This window comes from Crocodylus siamensis, chromosome 13 (genome assembly GCF_052110815.1).
Source record: "Crocodylus siamensis isolate JL-2025a chromosome 13, ASM5211081v1, whole genome shotgun sequence".
Taxonomy (NCBI): domain Eukaryota; kingdom Metazoa; phylum Chordata; order Crocodylia; family Crocodylidae; genus Crocodylus; species Crocodylus siamensis.
This window is the reverse complement of record NC_143407.1, coordinates 16,630,846-16,645,991: the sequence shown is the minus strand read 5'-3', so window position 1 is coordinate 16,645,991 and position 15,146 is coordinate 16,630,846. Positions and strand designations below refer to the sequence as shown.

Below are 15,146 nucleotides of genomic sequence, written 5' to 3'. Positions count from 1 at the left end.
GAAACCTGAACCCTTATCTCTTATTGGCTAAACCAGGCCTCTAACTCCTAGACCATCCTTCTTCTTTCTGGGCTATATCTTATCTCTTTGGAAGCCACAACCTGACCTGACCTTTTTTATTTACCATGGCCCTGTGTGCAGTCAAATTTCCCTTGGGTTTTACATGATAAATGAGTTTTCTTTAGGGAGGGTGGAGCAATTGAATTCACACTATGTCACTCTCTCTGCATCACAGGAGCTCTCAGGACAAAACCCCAGCTCAGCGCTGGGGTGCATGGCTACAGGCCTCTTAAAGAAAGACAATTCTGGGTGCATTCATGATATGCCTTAGCATGCAGAAAAAGGAACATAGTATGGTGGGTGGGTGGGTGGGTTTGTTTGCAGATGTGGGTTTATGCAGACATTGGCACATGCGTGTGCAGATGCATAAGTATTCCTGTGCATGTTTATGTCCAGAAGTCTGTAAGGGGATGTTTTATATGTGTGAACGTGTGGATATGTGTGAGTAGTTGTATGTGTGCACAGTAGTGATAAGTATTAGAGCATGAGCATATGCATGTACGAGGGAACATGGATATGTCAGGGTTGGCTCTGTTTGAGCATGTGTGAGCATGTGTGTGCAGGAAGAGGGTGTTTCTTTATGCATGGCACATGGGTATTACACATGCCTCTGGTAACTGTGAGTGTTCATAGGTGTTTGTGTTTGTCTGTATGTAATGGGATGTGAATAGTCCAGCATGTATTTAAGATGCAAGGCAATTTGTATACACTGATACAAAATTATGAGTGGGCATAGAAACCTAGGAAACAGCAGGTGCTGGATGTAGGTAACATCTTGAGTTCACTATGTGGGCTCTCATGTCCTAGGGCTCATATAGTAAGATCTAGAACATCTTCTAAAATAGCGATGCCAACCATGGTCTGCAGGCTGGATCTAGCCCACAGAATTGGATCATCCAGCCACAGAGCTTCACTTTGGCCAGACAATTCACCTCCAGGTCCAGCTCACAGCACTCCTTTCTGTGGCTCCTAAAGCTGCTGTAGTGACACAGCTAGCAGCCAGGGGCTTGAAACCACCACAGCCCTCACCCACCATAAATTTCTGGTTTGTAATTGCCATTCAGCATTCAGATCTACAGTGGGTCAGCAAGTGGGGGTGGTGTTTACCCCCATGTGCCACCTGTACTGAGACAGCAGCTTGGGCAACTATGGCAAGAAGTACCGTGGTCCAGATCCTTCCCACCAGCTCCTTTGAGTTTGACACCACAGATAGAAAATGTTACAGCCCTGTGTCAAGCCTGGCACTTGTAGCAGAGGCGTAGCAGAGCTTTTGCAGATGCCTACTTTTGATCTGAAGTATCCAGGGAACAGTGACTGCCTTCCTCCCCAAGGAAGCTACTTCAGTTGTTCTCTGTGTGGCTGTTTAAATATTTCCAGCTGGGCTGGGCTGCTTTCAGTGCCCAGAGCCTGGATCTGCCTTTGCCTGCTAGTGCACAGAACCCTGTAGGCTACCATGTGCATATTATGAAGCATTGACTCAAGTTTCTGGTCTGTTTTTTTTGGACAGGCAAAGCTGGCAGGGGAACGGGGAGCTCGTGCCATCCTCTTTGACATCACGGATGATAAAACTGCTGCTGATCAGGTACAGACAACGCAGATGGCATCACTTCAACTCCAGTGCTCCTGTCCTGTCCTAACACACATGCAGCTTAGCACCACACTCCCCATTCTTCACACCAGTCAGTGGCAGCAGAAGGCCTGGAGGCAGCCTGATACAGACACAGGGACCTGGAGGCAGCCTGATACAGGCTGGCTCCAGCATTCCACAAACGTCATGGAGAAGCAACCTTTACTCCATGTAGCAACACAGAGTGAGAACCCAGTTCTCACACGGACTTACCCCTAGGGGTGTGGCAGTTATGCACATAATATCTACATTTTGCACCCAGACTGACTTCTGCTGAAGATCCCCCTTCGCCCCTTGGAGCCCTGCAGAGACAGGTGCATTTTTCAGACTTGAGAGGAATCACAGAGGTTATCAAAACTTGTGCAGAACTGGCAGCATGACTTTATACTAAGGTGAAAAGGAACATCTGGTCCTTAGAGGCAAATGGGGAAACATCTGGACTATAGTGAGAAGCATGGGATGAGGAGGAACTTGCAGTAATTAGAAGAGGCAAGTGGTTGGTAAGGAAGCATGCAGAGCAGTTTGTTCCATATAGAGAGGTGGAGGGTGCAAGCAGGGTAGAAGGATGCAGGACAGGGTGGTCTCAAGAAGGACTGCTGCACTTTAGAATAAATCCAGGTGGGCTTCCAGTTCCTGGCTGGGTGAAAAGGAGCTTAGGGCTCCACAATTCTGTTCTTGGCTGTGATCAGCTGTGTTTTCCTTATCCATGGCCTACTCTCAGCACCTTGAGCTCTGCGACAGAAAAGTGGGGATGGAACAAAGCCAGTTGTAGACCTGATAGACTAGCTGCTATTGTTGAGTGAATAGATGGCTCCAGGGGTCAAAAGATTACCCTCTAGATTTAGGCAGTTTTATGGGGGAAAGCAGTTAAATTATTAATTCATGTATTCATTATGCAGTGCTAACACTGAACAGGGCACTTTACAAGCAAGTCACAGTATAAGGGCTGACAGCTACATGGCTTAGGACATGTTAACATGCACAGGGCATGCCTGCCCCATCTCCCACCATGCATGTCCCTCCCCTCCTGCTGTGCACAAGCCAAGTGGCAACAAAATGTAACATGACTACTGTTGGAGGGGCTCTGGGCATGTGCCAGTAAATGCACCCAAGCCTGAGAATAGCACAAAGCGTGCTCTGGGTACCCTCCAAATAGCAATAGTATGGCATTTTTTGGCATTAGTGGGTGGAGCAGGCATGGTGGGCCCTGTAGCGTGTTTGGGAATGGTATAGATGTGCCTACAGTGATCTCGGCAGGCATCTTGGGTGTTTTGTGATTATTTTTATAGCAAAAATCATTAGGTGTTATTATTCTCTGAGGGTAGGCCTAAGGGCTTGGAGGAGGGTTTGAAAGAGAGAGTACACAGCGAGTGAAGGAGCAAGATGTGAGAGACAAGGACATGAAGGAGTAGTTATCCCTGTAAGGGAACCATGTGAATATAAAGGTGGGCACTGGACATACTTGGGGGTGTTGAAGAACAAATGAGCAGCTTCCACCTGACACGAACCCTGGAGGATAAGGACACTTAAGAGACAGCTAGGTGGAGTTCTGGGTAGCAGCTAAGTACTGGTGTTAGGGATGACAGTGCTGTTCTGGGCAGCCTCATGGCACATCAGAATTACAGAGACAGTGGTGCTCATCACTGGCATCAGTCCTGTGACCTGCTGGGTCACTGTCCAAATTTCTAAGCCTGTATGGAGGATGATAAATCTCCATATGCTTTCATATCTCAGGGTCTGCTCTGGGCGTCTCACTAGCATGCTTGTTTCTTTGCAGCTGAGGAAGCCCAGGGGCCTCAGTCAGCCTGTGGTTCTGATCTGGGGTCATGACGCTGAACTACTGATGGGCGTTGTGAACAAGAACAGAGAGGCCCATGTGAAGATAGAGGTCAAGGAGCCACCAGCTTGGGTGAGTGATGCATCACACCTACCTTCGCCTCTTCACCCTGTGCCAAACATGGCATCCTTAAGAGGGCAATTGCCCAGCACTGGGAGTGTCATGCTGAGCTTTACTTCCTTGAGATGGAAGCCCTGGTCCTCTGTGAGAGCCAGATAGAGACTTTCTTCCCCAGCTGTGTGTCTCAGACTGTATGTGGCCATAAGAGTTGTGCTGGCCAAAGTCTCCTCCTATGTATGGAGCATAACAGTTAAGAAGAGGTCAGGAACACCTTGGCTCAGTATCATTCCCATCAGGTGCTGACCCAGGGTTAGTGTTTTTTCTGTCTTTCTCTAACAGCCAGACTATGATGTGTGGATCCTCCTCACAGTGGTGAGCACCGTCATTGTCATCGTTTTGATTTTTGTCATTCGCACCAAGTGTCATTTCAACAGGACTCAGGTAAGAATCTTTGTGGGGAGTCAAAACATGTGCAGGCAGCTCAGATTCATGTTACTCCACAAGCAAAAGTCTGTTGTTCACACAAAGCTTAAGAGAAGGTAGAGGGAGATTGGAAGTAGGTATGTCATTGAGGAACAGCAGACCCGCGTATACAAGACAGGTACGTTGAACCAAGAAGTGCAGCAGTGTAAGCTGAGCAGCTTTGGTTCCTGTAGCGTGAGCAATCCAGTCCTGGGATTTGAGGAGTGGTCATGCCAGGCTCACTGTACAGTTGCCCCAGACTTTGCTGTACCTGTGCCTTGTGGCACCTTCCCACAGATCCCAACACAGCATCCCAAGGCAGTTGGCAATGCACACAAGTGCCACGTGGGCAAAGTCCCCTGCTTTGCCCATCTCACAAATATTAACCAGTGCCCTGTCAGTGAAGCCATTGGCTTATGCTGGGATTGGAGATTAACATGCTTCAGAGTTTTTGATGAAAGCCAATTACATATAAAGGCCTTTCAAAGTCAGAAATACTCCAAAATTTAGAAACATTGTTTTTTTTCTTTTCTAGAGAATGACAGGGTCATCACTTGACGGCCCAGTGATAAAGAGACCCAGAAGACACAACAACTGGGGATGCCCAACCTGAGATGTCCAAAAAGGGCTTGAATTCTAAAAAATGCTGAACAGACACTTCTGGAGCCAAGCCCTTTTTGTAATGTCTTGAGCTGAGCATCCAGCATCACTAATCTCCTTTGAAAATCTTGCCCATGATCGTTAACCCTATTAAAATACCTAAATCCCACCCCCAAAATCCAGTAGACCACGGAAAACCCTGAACCCTGTGCACCCTTGACCCTAAAAACAAACACTTCTATAGGTTTAACAGAACCAGTTTTTCCTGACCCAACAATACAATGTGATTGCCTGTCTCCTATGGAAATAAATATAAACAAGCATGCCAGGAGATCAGTACCTATGAAAAAGTTCCTAGAAAATCATAGATAAGTAGGGCTGGAAGGGACCTCCATAGGTCATCTAGTCAGGCAGGATTTGGCTCCATTATAACCCTGTTAAAGTCCCCATTTACACATGGTCAGTAAGACTTTCCCCTTCATTATCATCACTTCCATAGCCCTGCTCTTGCAGCATGCAATATCCTCCTCCTGTATTTATAATCAGGTTTGCTGATGAGATGCTTACAGACCTGGAGATAGATTGCAAGATCATCCTCTTTGCCTAAGTGCCTTTCAAGGGACAGGTCCCAGGCTGGCATATCTGTAAAGCAGGATTTGCACTCACAGGTCTTCACCAAGCAGTTTGAGATATCATTCTCTTCTAACAACCAACAAAAGAAATCAGGAGTCCTGCTCCCTAGTATATGACTGTTATCTAGGAAAAGCGGATGCACCCACAGCCTAAGTAAGTGTGCTGTACCCAGTGTGTGCAGTAACAACTCACTGGCTGCATCAACATGAGACGCTGACTATGCAGTAGTGTCGTGTGGCAGAACCCATGACATGACACTACCACTCGGTAATCTTGGGGCTGCTACGCAGTCAGCATCATGAAAAAGCTGTTTGTTGGCACTAAAACATAGCTGTTCACTGGTCATTTAGTAGTTGTTTATACAGTCAACGTCTCGTGTAGATGCAGCCACTGCTGCTTTCAGCTAACAGAGTGACTTCTTTAGCTCAGGTGTAAAGGGTGGTGCTGTGCTATTTAATGCTTTGAACTGGGAAATCTGGTTTTTGAATCCTCCTGATGACCCACACATGACAGTTTTAGATGATGAAATTCCTATGCTTCTCCAGTTTTCTAAAAAAAATATACCTAGAAGCAAGCTGGTGATCAGTCATACCTAGTGTTGGTGCAGGCCCTACTCGTTTTCTGTTCTTTCCATTGCCCTTTTTAATTACTGGAATGTGGCTCACTATACAGTGTGCTCACCTGCGGGTTTCAAGGTCCTCTAAAAAGGCAAGACTCTCTGGACCTTGTCACATGGGACTCTTAGTAAGTGTTTTCTTTAGATCATACTAAGCATTCCTGTGCCATATTAAAAGTTAGACCCTGTTCTGAGCAGCCACACAGTAACATTTACTACAAGTCTTGAACCGGTTGTGGTGTAGTGGCAGGGCTGGGACTGAAAATGAGGAAGCTGTGCTCGTATTATCTCTGTGGAGTGGGCTATTAATAGCTGAATAGTTTCTGGCTATATGCCACCTGTGAAAAGTCCTAATTTTTCTATGATACGATCACACTTAGCATGTGTTTTACCATTTGAACACAGATGCTCACATTTCAAGTGTAGTTAATACCTCATAAGTGTAACATGTGATATGAACCTCTGTCTTAGTTATGCAGCTGAGTCCAAGAGAGATGAAGACTTGAGTTTTCAGTCTTTCATTCAGGGCACCCAAACAAAGACACCAGTACTTGGAGTCCAGGCACCTCAAATTAGCAGACACTTTTGGAAGATTAGCCCCGGATCACACATAGAATCAGGACTAGATACCAAGTCTCCTGAAGGCTGGTGATGCTCTGCTTTGGCAGTTAGATCATGATGCCTCTGGTTGTCTTTCATTCCTGTTACTGCCAGGTGCATTGCTTACATTTTGGAGGTTGAAGTCTCATAGGTCCAGTCTGAAGACTAACAGGTCACATGGCACAGTAGGACGCATCTAGTATCTGCTCACTTGCCATTTGTTCAATTTCAGTCTCTCTTCCTTCCTCCCAGGATTCCTTGCAGCAGCAGACCATGCAGGCGATCAGCCAGCTAGCCACACGTACATATCCAGTCCGGTGCCAACGGGCCCCTCTGTGGGATTCAGCAAGCAGCTGCAGCTCAGCCCCAGTGTGTGCTGTCTGTCTGGAGGAGTTCAGTGAGGGTCAGGTAAGATCAGAATTCACCCCAAGACCTGCTGGAGCAGCTGTGAGAACACACTGGCTTGGACAGTCATGGTTCTGCACTGTCTGGGCACATGTGGCTGTTTGAAGGAGCCTGCTCAGCTGCGCAGTCCCCTCTGGCACTAGCAAAAGGGGTATGTGCCCCAGGGGCAAAGGATCCCTTGGACCTGTTCCTTGTAGCCAGCCTAGCTATTCCACAACTTTCAACAGAAAGGAGCCCTGCAAGGCTGTCAGTTCTTTGGCTGTTTGTCCCATATGGTTCCTAGATGCTCAGCCAAGAGTACATCTCCCCAGGACCCCTGAATCAAGTTCAGTCCTGCTTCTCGGGACCAAATTTGACCCCTTGGGGAACACCAACACATACGCTTTAATGTACAGTAAACTCTTTTACTGGCTGCATCTACATGAGATGCTACACATGTATGCAAGTACTAAATGAATGCATGGTAACAACTTGTAGTCAGTATCTTGTGTAGATGCAGCTGCTGCACATTGAAGCATCACGTAAAAAGCTGCGATATTACGCTCATGTGCAGTAAAGTAGTCTATTGCACATTAAGCATCAGTAAAAAAGCATGCGAATGCACTACTGTGCATTAGTGCAGCCTAATGCTCATTAATTTAGTACTTTACCTTGGAGGTGCTACATTTAATACGCATTGGAAAGGGCACGTTAATGCATGTATAGCTGCACCCTCTGTCACCTTCAGATTAAGATGAAGAAGCAGACTGCCATTGTGACTGTGGTGGGAAGCTAGCTCAGAGTGTGGCTCTGTTGCTCCAGAGCTGTGTCTTGCTTTGCCAAGTGGCACCAGATCTCTGTGGCCTATGCTGGCTGCCAGTAAGTTGGCAGGTGCAGTGGAATGAGTCCATTTCCCCTGTAAAGGTCTCATAGTTTGGGGTGCTGAACCAGCAGATACTCTCCGGGTAGCTCCTGAAAATGGAAGCTGCTGCAAGCACCTCTCCAGAGACCCACAGAATGTGCTTCCTCTGTGGAACCCCAGAGGTGGGGCACTGCAAAGGAACCTGCATCCCTCAGAGAGTGGGCCGGTGACATGGGTTTCTGTGAGGGAAAAGCCAGTTTATGGTTTAACACAGTACCAGAGACACTATAGTGTTATTGCTCAATAAATTGCAAAGTACTGTGGGTGTAAGGCTGGAATGATCCCAGGAACAGACAGACATCTTTCAACCCATGTCTAGGGCCAGAACTTGCCTAGTTCACTCCCTAACCTCTCTCTAGGAGCTGCGCATCATTTCCTGTTCCCATGAGTTCCATCGAGAGTGTGTTGACCCCTGGCTGCAGCAGCACCACACCTGTCCACTCTGCATGTTCAACATCCTCGGTAGGAGTCTACAGGGGCAGAAGGCCAGCAGGAGCATGCTACCCAGAAAAAACAGGATTCCCAGCATGAAGGGAGATGGGTGGGGAGGGTGTGAGGAGTGTATATGGCAGTCTGTGTGTGCACACACTCACAGCTGAGTACACCTGGGAGAGTTTGCATGTATGAGGACACACTGTGAGAGATGCAGTGGATGTGAACCAGTATCAGCAGCAGTGCATACCTCCAGATCATGCAGAGGTTAGCATCTAGGCATCAGAGAAGGGCTGCTGGGCACTGGCTGAGAGCAGTTGGGACTGTGTTACCAGATGCTGTGGTGACCAGGGAAACCAGGACTGAGAGGACTTCCCAAGCACTGAGTGAGGGGTGCAGGGCAGCAGGGAGGATTTGCCAGGCCCTGGGTTTGAGGGGTGGAGCAGTGTTGAGAGACTTCCAGGGTGCTGAGAGAACACGTTGAGTATGTGCCCCTTCTCTCCTTGCTAGACAGGACCCCACTTGCTCAGCCTATGCATTCCAGCCAGAACCCCCAGGACCTGGAGCTTGGACAGCGCCTTCACCTCTTCCGGCAGCATCCAGGACATGCCCTTTATCACTTCTCACAGGTTTATGCCCAGAGCCCCAGAAGCTTTTCCTCACATGTTCCCCATGGCAACCCCTTTTTCCATTCCCCAGAGCTCTCCCAGCTGGATTTTAACACCATGCACTACATGCCATACAGGCCAGCAGGCCCCACGCCCACATGCAGCCATCAGCCCCAAAGTCTTCTCATTCAGCAGCACCGCAAACCTCCAGCATGTGGGCAGATGCCATCTTCTCACAGGACTTGTCCCCTTCAGCACCAGTCCTCTTGTCTGGGGATCAGGACTTCCCTCACACCAAAGCAGCACCATGCTACTGCTTTTCGTTGGGCAGCCAGTCATGGGAGGCAGCAAAACAGCAGTGGCTCAGGAGAGAGCTACCTCACTGAGCACAGTGGTTATCTGGCAGATGGTCCAGGCAGCGACTCCAGCTCGGGGCCCTGTCATGGTTCCTCCAGTGACTCCATGTTGAACTGCACAGATGTCAGCCTCCAGGGCATCCATGGCAGCTGTTCTACCTTCCGCAGCTCTCTGAGCAGTGACTATGACCCTTTAGTGTATTGCTCTGAAGGACCAACCACTGACTATGGCCAGGACCAGCCCCCACCTCCAAGAGAGCCAAGGCCGAGGTCTTTGGACTTCATGGTGACTGGCAGTGCTGCCCTGCCCCAACCTCAGATACTTAGCCATATCCATTATCACCACCACAGACACCATCACTACAGGAGAGGCCTGGAATGTCCATCTGGGAGACCGGGCCAGGACTCTGGCCAGCGCAAGTCCAGATATTCTGGGGCCAAAATGGGCTTGCACAGTGCTCAGATACAAAAGAAGGCTGAGAAAGTTCGTCACTGCCCGCAGCATCTTGAAAGCATCTCTTTACCTCAGGATGCACTTCTGTCAGGACAGCCTTCCTGTCTGCAGCAAAGACATGACCCCTCAAAAACCCCTTCCTTGTCTGCAGACCAGTCTGACTTCAGCAAGATGGCTGTCAGACCAGTTGGAGCAGCTGGTTCATTCCCTTTCCAGCTGTCCCAGAAATACAGCTTACAAAGTCGTCATCACAGACGGAAAAAGAAGTGCCACCTGGAGCCTTCCCTGGCTCACCTTCCAGAGGACTCAGACATGCACAAAACCTGTAATGTTCACATTCACTATGGTCAACCCTCTGGCTCTAGCTGCTCCCAAGAAGTTCAGCCACTCATGTCAAGTGCTCCTTTGCCCTATTCCTCAGGCTCTCAGGTGGTTTGGAAGTGCCTAGTCCCACACCCAAACTCAGAACCCCAGCAGCCGAGACAAGGACTATCAGAACAGGAGACCAAGCCCATATTTCCAGGTGATTTCTCAGGGACAGGCACAACAGAAGACAACACAGGCCCCTACCTTCAATGCCAAGCTCTGCAACACAATCAGGGTAAGTTTGTTACTTCTGTGGTTAGTTAACCTCTGAATGGTAATGTACAGAAACTTGTGTGTACCATAATAAGCCAGGTATTGCTCCCAAACCATTGACAACAACTGAAACTAGGTGCATTTCAAAGCTTCAGCATCATTCATCCAGCTGCAATTCATATGCCTCTCTGTTTTACCAATCTGACAGAAGTACTTGAGCTTTTGGAAACTGAAACCAAAAACATTCAAATTAGAAATAAGGTTCACATTTTTAAAATAGGAGGATATTTGAGCTTGGAACAGACTGCCAAAAGGAAGGGCTGCAGCCTCCATTTCTTGATTTCTTTAGATAAAGACTTGGCATCCCACTTTCCAACTACAGCTAGACACAAGTTACGTTTTTCAGTTGCTTTAGTCAAACATGAATTAGTGGGTTTAATACAGGGGAGATCATGTGATGTTTTCTAGAGGTCAAACTACATGCACTAATGGTCCATCTGGCTTGAATACATTCCTCTTACCTACCTCCCATGTACCTTGCACACGTTTCTAACCTAACCATATTGTGTTGGGTTTTCTTTCTGGAGTCTCCCTGCTGATGCTGCCCAATGCCCACTTGGTATACGTTAGTCATTCTGTTATTTGAGACGGCACCAATACAGAAAGACTGAAGTTTCCTCAGATTCCTAACCTTCAGTGGGGTCTGTGTGCCTCACTCTCATAGACACCTATGAAGCTCCCAGTTCTATAGTCCAGTTATATACCTGATAGTTACACTGTGTCCTGCTCTTGGACTCTTATCCCTCTTGGACTGTGGATTTCTCTCATCCCTCCTGGCTTTCATTCCTAACTCTGAAACTGACTCAGAGTATGGCCTTGGGTAAGTGTTTTGTTTTTAGGGGGCAAGTAAGGATTCTGGTATCTAACTCTAGATGCTCACATTGTGAAATACTGCCTTAAACTGTTCTCAGTTTGTCCATCTGTAAAATGACAACAATAATAGCTTCCTTCTTATTGCAAAGCCTCAGGTCTCCACATCAGTCTCCTAGCATCTGCCTCTTTGGGCAGAAAAGCAATAGCCAAACACAAACAGTAGCAGCTTTCTGTAGTTCTTCTAGAATCTCAGGCCCAAATTTAGCAAGTATTCAGGTGCCTGATAATGCAAGGTAGGGCCTAAGGCGATTCTGTGCCTCCTTCAGTAACTGTGAGCTGATACCATAGCCCCTGCCTTCTTTTTTGGTCCCTTAGCCTAACTGGACAGATATACATTTTTAAATCTGTTTTACCCCAGCAAAGCCTAGTCACTCTTTTGTTCTTCTCTTGGCTTCCCCAATTGGTCAATAGCTGGATGTTGCCTACAGCTCAGCAAGCCCATTCACCAGAGCTGTAGCCCTTGTCTGGCCTCCAATAGGGAGATCTTTGTACACAGAGGCTGAAGCTACATTGGCCTTTTTATGAAATCAGTGGGCAGATCTACATGTGGGCTTTAATGCCCAATAGACTATTTTACTGTGCATTAAAGATTCATGTAAAAAAAACCATGACAGTACACTACTGTGCAGTAAAGTAGTCTACTGCACTTGAAGCGTCACTAAAAGAGAGAGCGTATGCAAATACCCTACTGCACATTGTATGCATCCTAATGCTCATTAATTTAGTACCTCAGGGTGGATATACAAATGCTCCAGGTGTGAGGGAGGGTGCTTTAATTAGAGCATCCTTTGGGAGCCACTCTGATTAAAGTGCCTGGAGCATCTCATGCATCAGTGCCCCTGCACTTCAAAATGGTGACTGGGGTGCTTTATCTAGAGTTCATCAAATGTACTTTAGATAAAGCATCCCCCCACCACCATTTTGAAGTGCAGGGACACCAATACATAAGACGCAGAGGCTGGCAGGAGCCAGCAGATTCAGTTAATAGAGTCTGCTCCAACACGCTGGAATTACAGTGTCCGAGTAGCCTCCATACATGTACAGCCACCTTCACACTGGAGGTACTAAATTTAATGTGCATTAATATGATCCATTCCAGAACACTGAAAGACTGACAAATGAAATAGCCATTCCTGTAGCATGGCTCTTCAGTAGATCTGTAAATTTTGAAATAATATCCTGGGATGGGAGAACAGTAAGTATAGTGCTGATGTCAAAGGAAAGTGGGGGAAAATGAACCAGGCAATTACAGGCATGTTGGTTTAACTTAATTAGTTTTGCAAGATTTTAGAACAGATATTGAAGGACAGAGTAAATCAAGGATATGGAGGTAAATCAGAAAATTGCTTATAAAAAAAAAAAAAAAAAAAAATATGCAACAAGCATCTAGGTTGTAGCCGTACTGGTCTAGAGGCAAAAAGGAATTTGAACTTGTGGCAGAGGTGATCTCTTTTATTAAATTAGACAAGTTACATATTTGCAAAAATGTGTCTTTTTTGCAAGCTTTTGGGAACAGGCAGCCTTCTTCAGGCATAGCAGAGAACAAAGATTGTAAGAGTTCTCCTAGATAGAAATGAAAATCCACATTTCACAGGAGAGCTGACGTGTGGTAAAATCTCCTGTTTGGAATAGCTCATTTTGTGCAGATTAGGCACAGAGAAGTTCAAACAGTCTTTTTACCTCAAAGTTGTCTGGTGGCAAGCAGGATGTAGAATATTTCCTTCTGGTTATGATGTTTCATATTTCAGAGGAGTGGGAAGGTGGAAGTCTCTTCTGCACAGGAATTTTCTTTGTGGATATAATGCAATATGGTTTTATCTAAGGAAGGTTGTGACAGACCAGTCTAATAGCCTATGATGAGATAACTAACATAGATGAGTAAAAGGCAGGGTAGATTTGCATCTTACAGAATAACCAAATGAGAATATATTTATACTACAAGCTTTTGTGCAATCAAGTTCATTTAATTAGATACTGTGAAAGGATATGCAAAGAGCAGAATATAAGGAAGAAGAAATTAGAATACAAGAGATGAGCATTAAACACATAGGAACAAAGGAATCACCAAAGCTAACCTATGTAATGGAGACAAGAATCCATGTTCAAACTACATGTAACAACCCAGTCTATGGATGATTTCATGTTCTGCAGTTTCTCACTAAAATCTGTTTTAAGTTTGCTGTCTGAGAATAGCCCAAGGTCAGCAATGGCAGAACATTTTAACCTCTCTGGACATTCCATAAGCTTGGACAAGGACAGCAGGGTTCTTCTCATTGTCACCTACAGCCGCTGGCTTGAACATCTTAAACATATTATTAATGACCTCCATCCCCTCCTGGAAAAGGATGATAGGTCTCAAAATAGCCATGGGAGACACACTGGTACTAGCTTACAGACAGCCCCCCCAACTTCAAAAGAGTATCAAGCAACAGGCTACCTAAATCCCAGTTTCACCAAGCCACTAAGCCTTGCAATAGATCCAAATGCCTTCTGTACTCCCATGTTAGACCACATTATTACAGGACCAAACAACATGGATTATAACATCCAAAGTTCATTTACTTTGCTACAATATGGGGTCCCCAGGGATGGCCATGATGCCCTTGGGCTCCATGACTGTGCCAGCTCCACCCTGCAGGCACCTTATGACTTTTACCAACAAGACATGGCAGAAAAGATTACAAGTAGGGAGGCTACCCACATTTTTTTGTGCAGCCACAGTCCTCTTGAACCCCACTAAACCCTGTGGGTTCTGGGACCCTTTGCCAAGTCCCACTTTAAGTCAGTACCTCACAGGACACCTTAAGCCTTATGCGCTAAGTGTGTGGCTCCAAAACTTCTCCTTTATCATGCCCATGCCTCCAGGATGGTATATGAATACTGTTCCCTCTGTTGGAGTCTCAGCCTACTCCGTTTCCTCCCCCCATTATGTAGCTAGGCCTTTTAGCCTAGACCCACTGTGTTAGACCTGGCCTGGAGGCACTAGCTTCAATCAATCTCTCGTTGCTGGGCTCTCCAGCCCGTATAGCTGCACCCCTCTGGCATTTGGAGTCTATGCATATTGTGTACCCCCTCTGGGTACTAATGAGCAGGGATCCTGGTTTTCTCCAATTTAAAAAACGCCAAATTCTCCGGTTAAAAACCTAAAATCCGTGATAAAAATTAGAGGCCCCCCAAAGCCCCTCCCAGTGCTGCTGGTGCCCCCCAATCCCCCCCCACTTCAGTCTCAACAGCCCTCCTGATGCCTCCCACAACATCCGCCCAGACTGTACCCATAGGCACTGACACCCACCCCAGAAGGTAAAGTGTGTGGGGGGAAGGGGTGGGGCAGGGTGGGGGAAAAGGGAAGGTGCTGGGGGATAGATCAAGAATGGGGGATGGAGCAGAGTGTGCCCTTGTGCCCACTCCCAGGAGCAGGACTGGGTTGCCACCCTGTGGGCCAGAAACATGCTGGTCAGCCTGACAGGAGGCTTCCACAGAGGCCACCACTGCAACTCTGCCACTGTGCCCTGCGCTACCATCCCATGGCCACCTGAATCGCTTTGTGGGCAAGTGGCACAGGGTGCAGCAGCAGTGTGGTGGCAACCACTGTGCATGGGACACTATGTGCCACCTGGTGGGGCGGGGGGGCCGGCTTGCATGCAGCAGTATGCCCTACAACCAGCTGCACAGCTCTGCAGTGGTGTGGGGTGGTGGCAGCTGCATGCAGGGTGGTGGGGTTTTGTGGGCAAGTGCTGCCACTGGAGCCATGCCCTTCACCCCTGGATCCTAGAGGTAAGCAGGGCTTGGGGGCTGAAGGAGGAGGGGGTGCTGCCGGCCCCAGGAAGCACATTGTAGCTGGGAGCAGGGCCAGGGGGTAAGGGTAGGGGTGCCCCTCTGCAAGGGGCTTTGCAGGCAAGTGATATGGGGGGGGCAGTGTGGTGCTGCCTGCCATGTGCTGGCCACATTCTGCCCAGCTGGCTGCCCAGGGCAGGGAGAGGGAG

The 15,146-nt window shown here is 47.6% G+C and overlaps 1 protein-coding gene across 1 annotated transcript in view; it reads left to right on the top strand.

Moving 5' to 3' along the window:
* RNF43 (ring finger protein 43) overlaps positions 1-15,146 on the top strand; it is a 76,844-nt gene that overhangs the window by 53,539 nt on the left and 8,159 nt on the right. The window contains exons 3-8 of the mRNA XM_090025821.1: positions 1,568-1,642; positions 3,465-3,596; positions 3,924-4,025; positions 6,748-6,903; positions 8,161-8,263; positions 8,744-10,252. Coding sequence (XP_089881947.1) covers positions 1,568-1,642; positions 3,465-3,596; positions 3,924-4,025; positions 6,748-6,903; positions 8,161-8,263; positions 8,744-10,252 — 2,077 coding nt within the window. The remainder of the gene's footprint in view (positions 1-1,567; positions 1,643-3,464; positions 3,597-3,923; positions 4,026-6,747; positions 6,904-8,160; positions 8,264-8,743; positions 10,253-15,146) is intronic.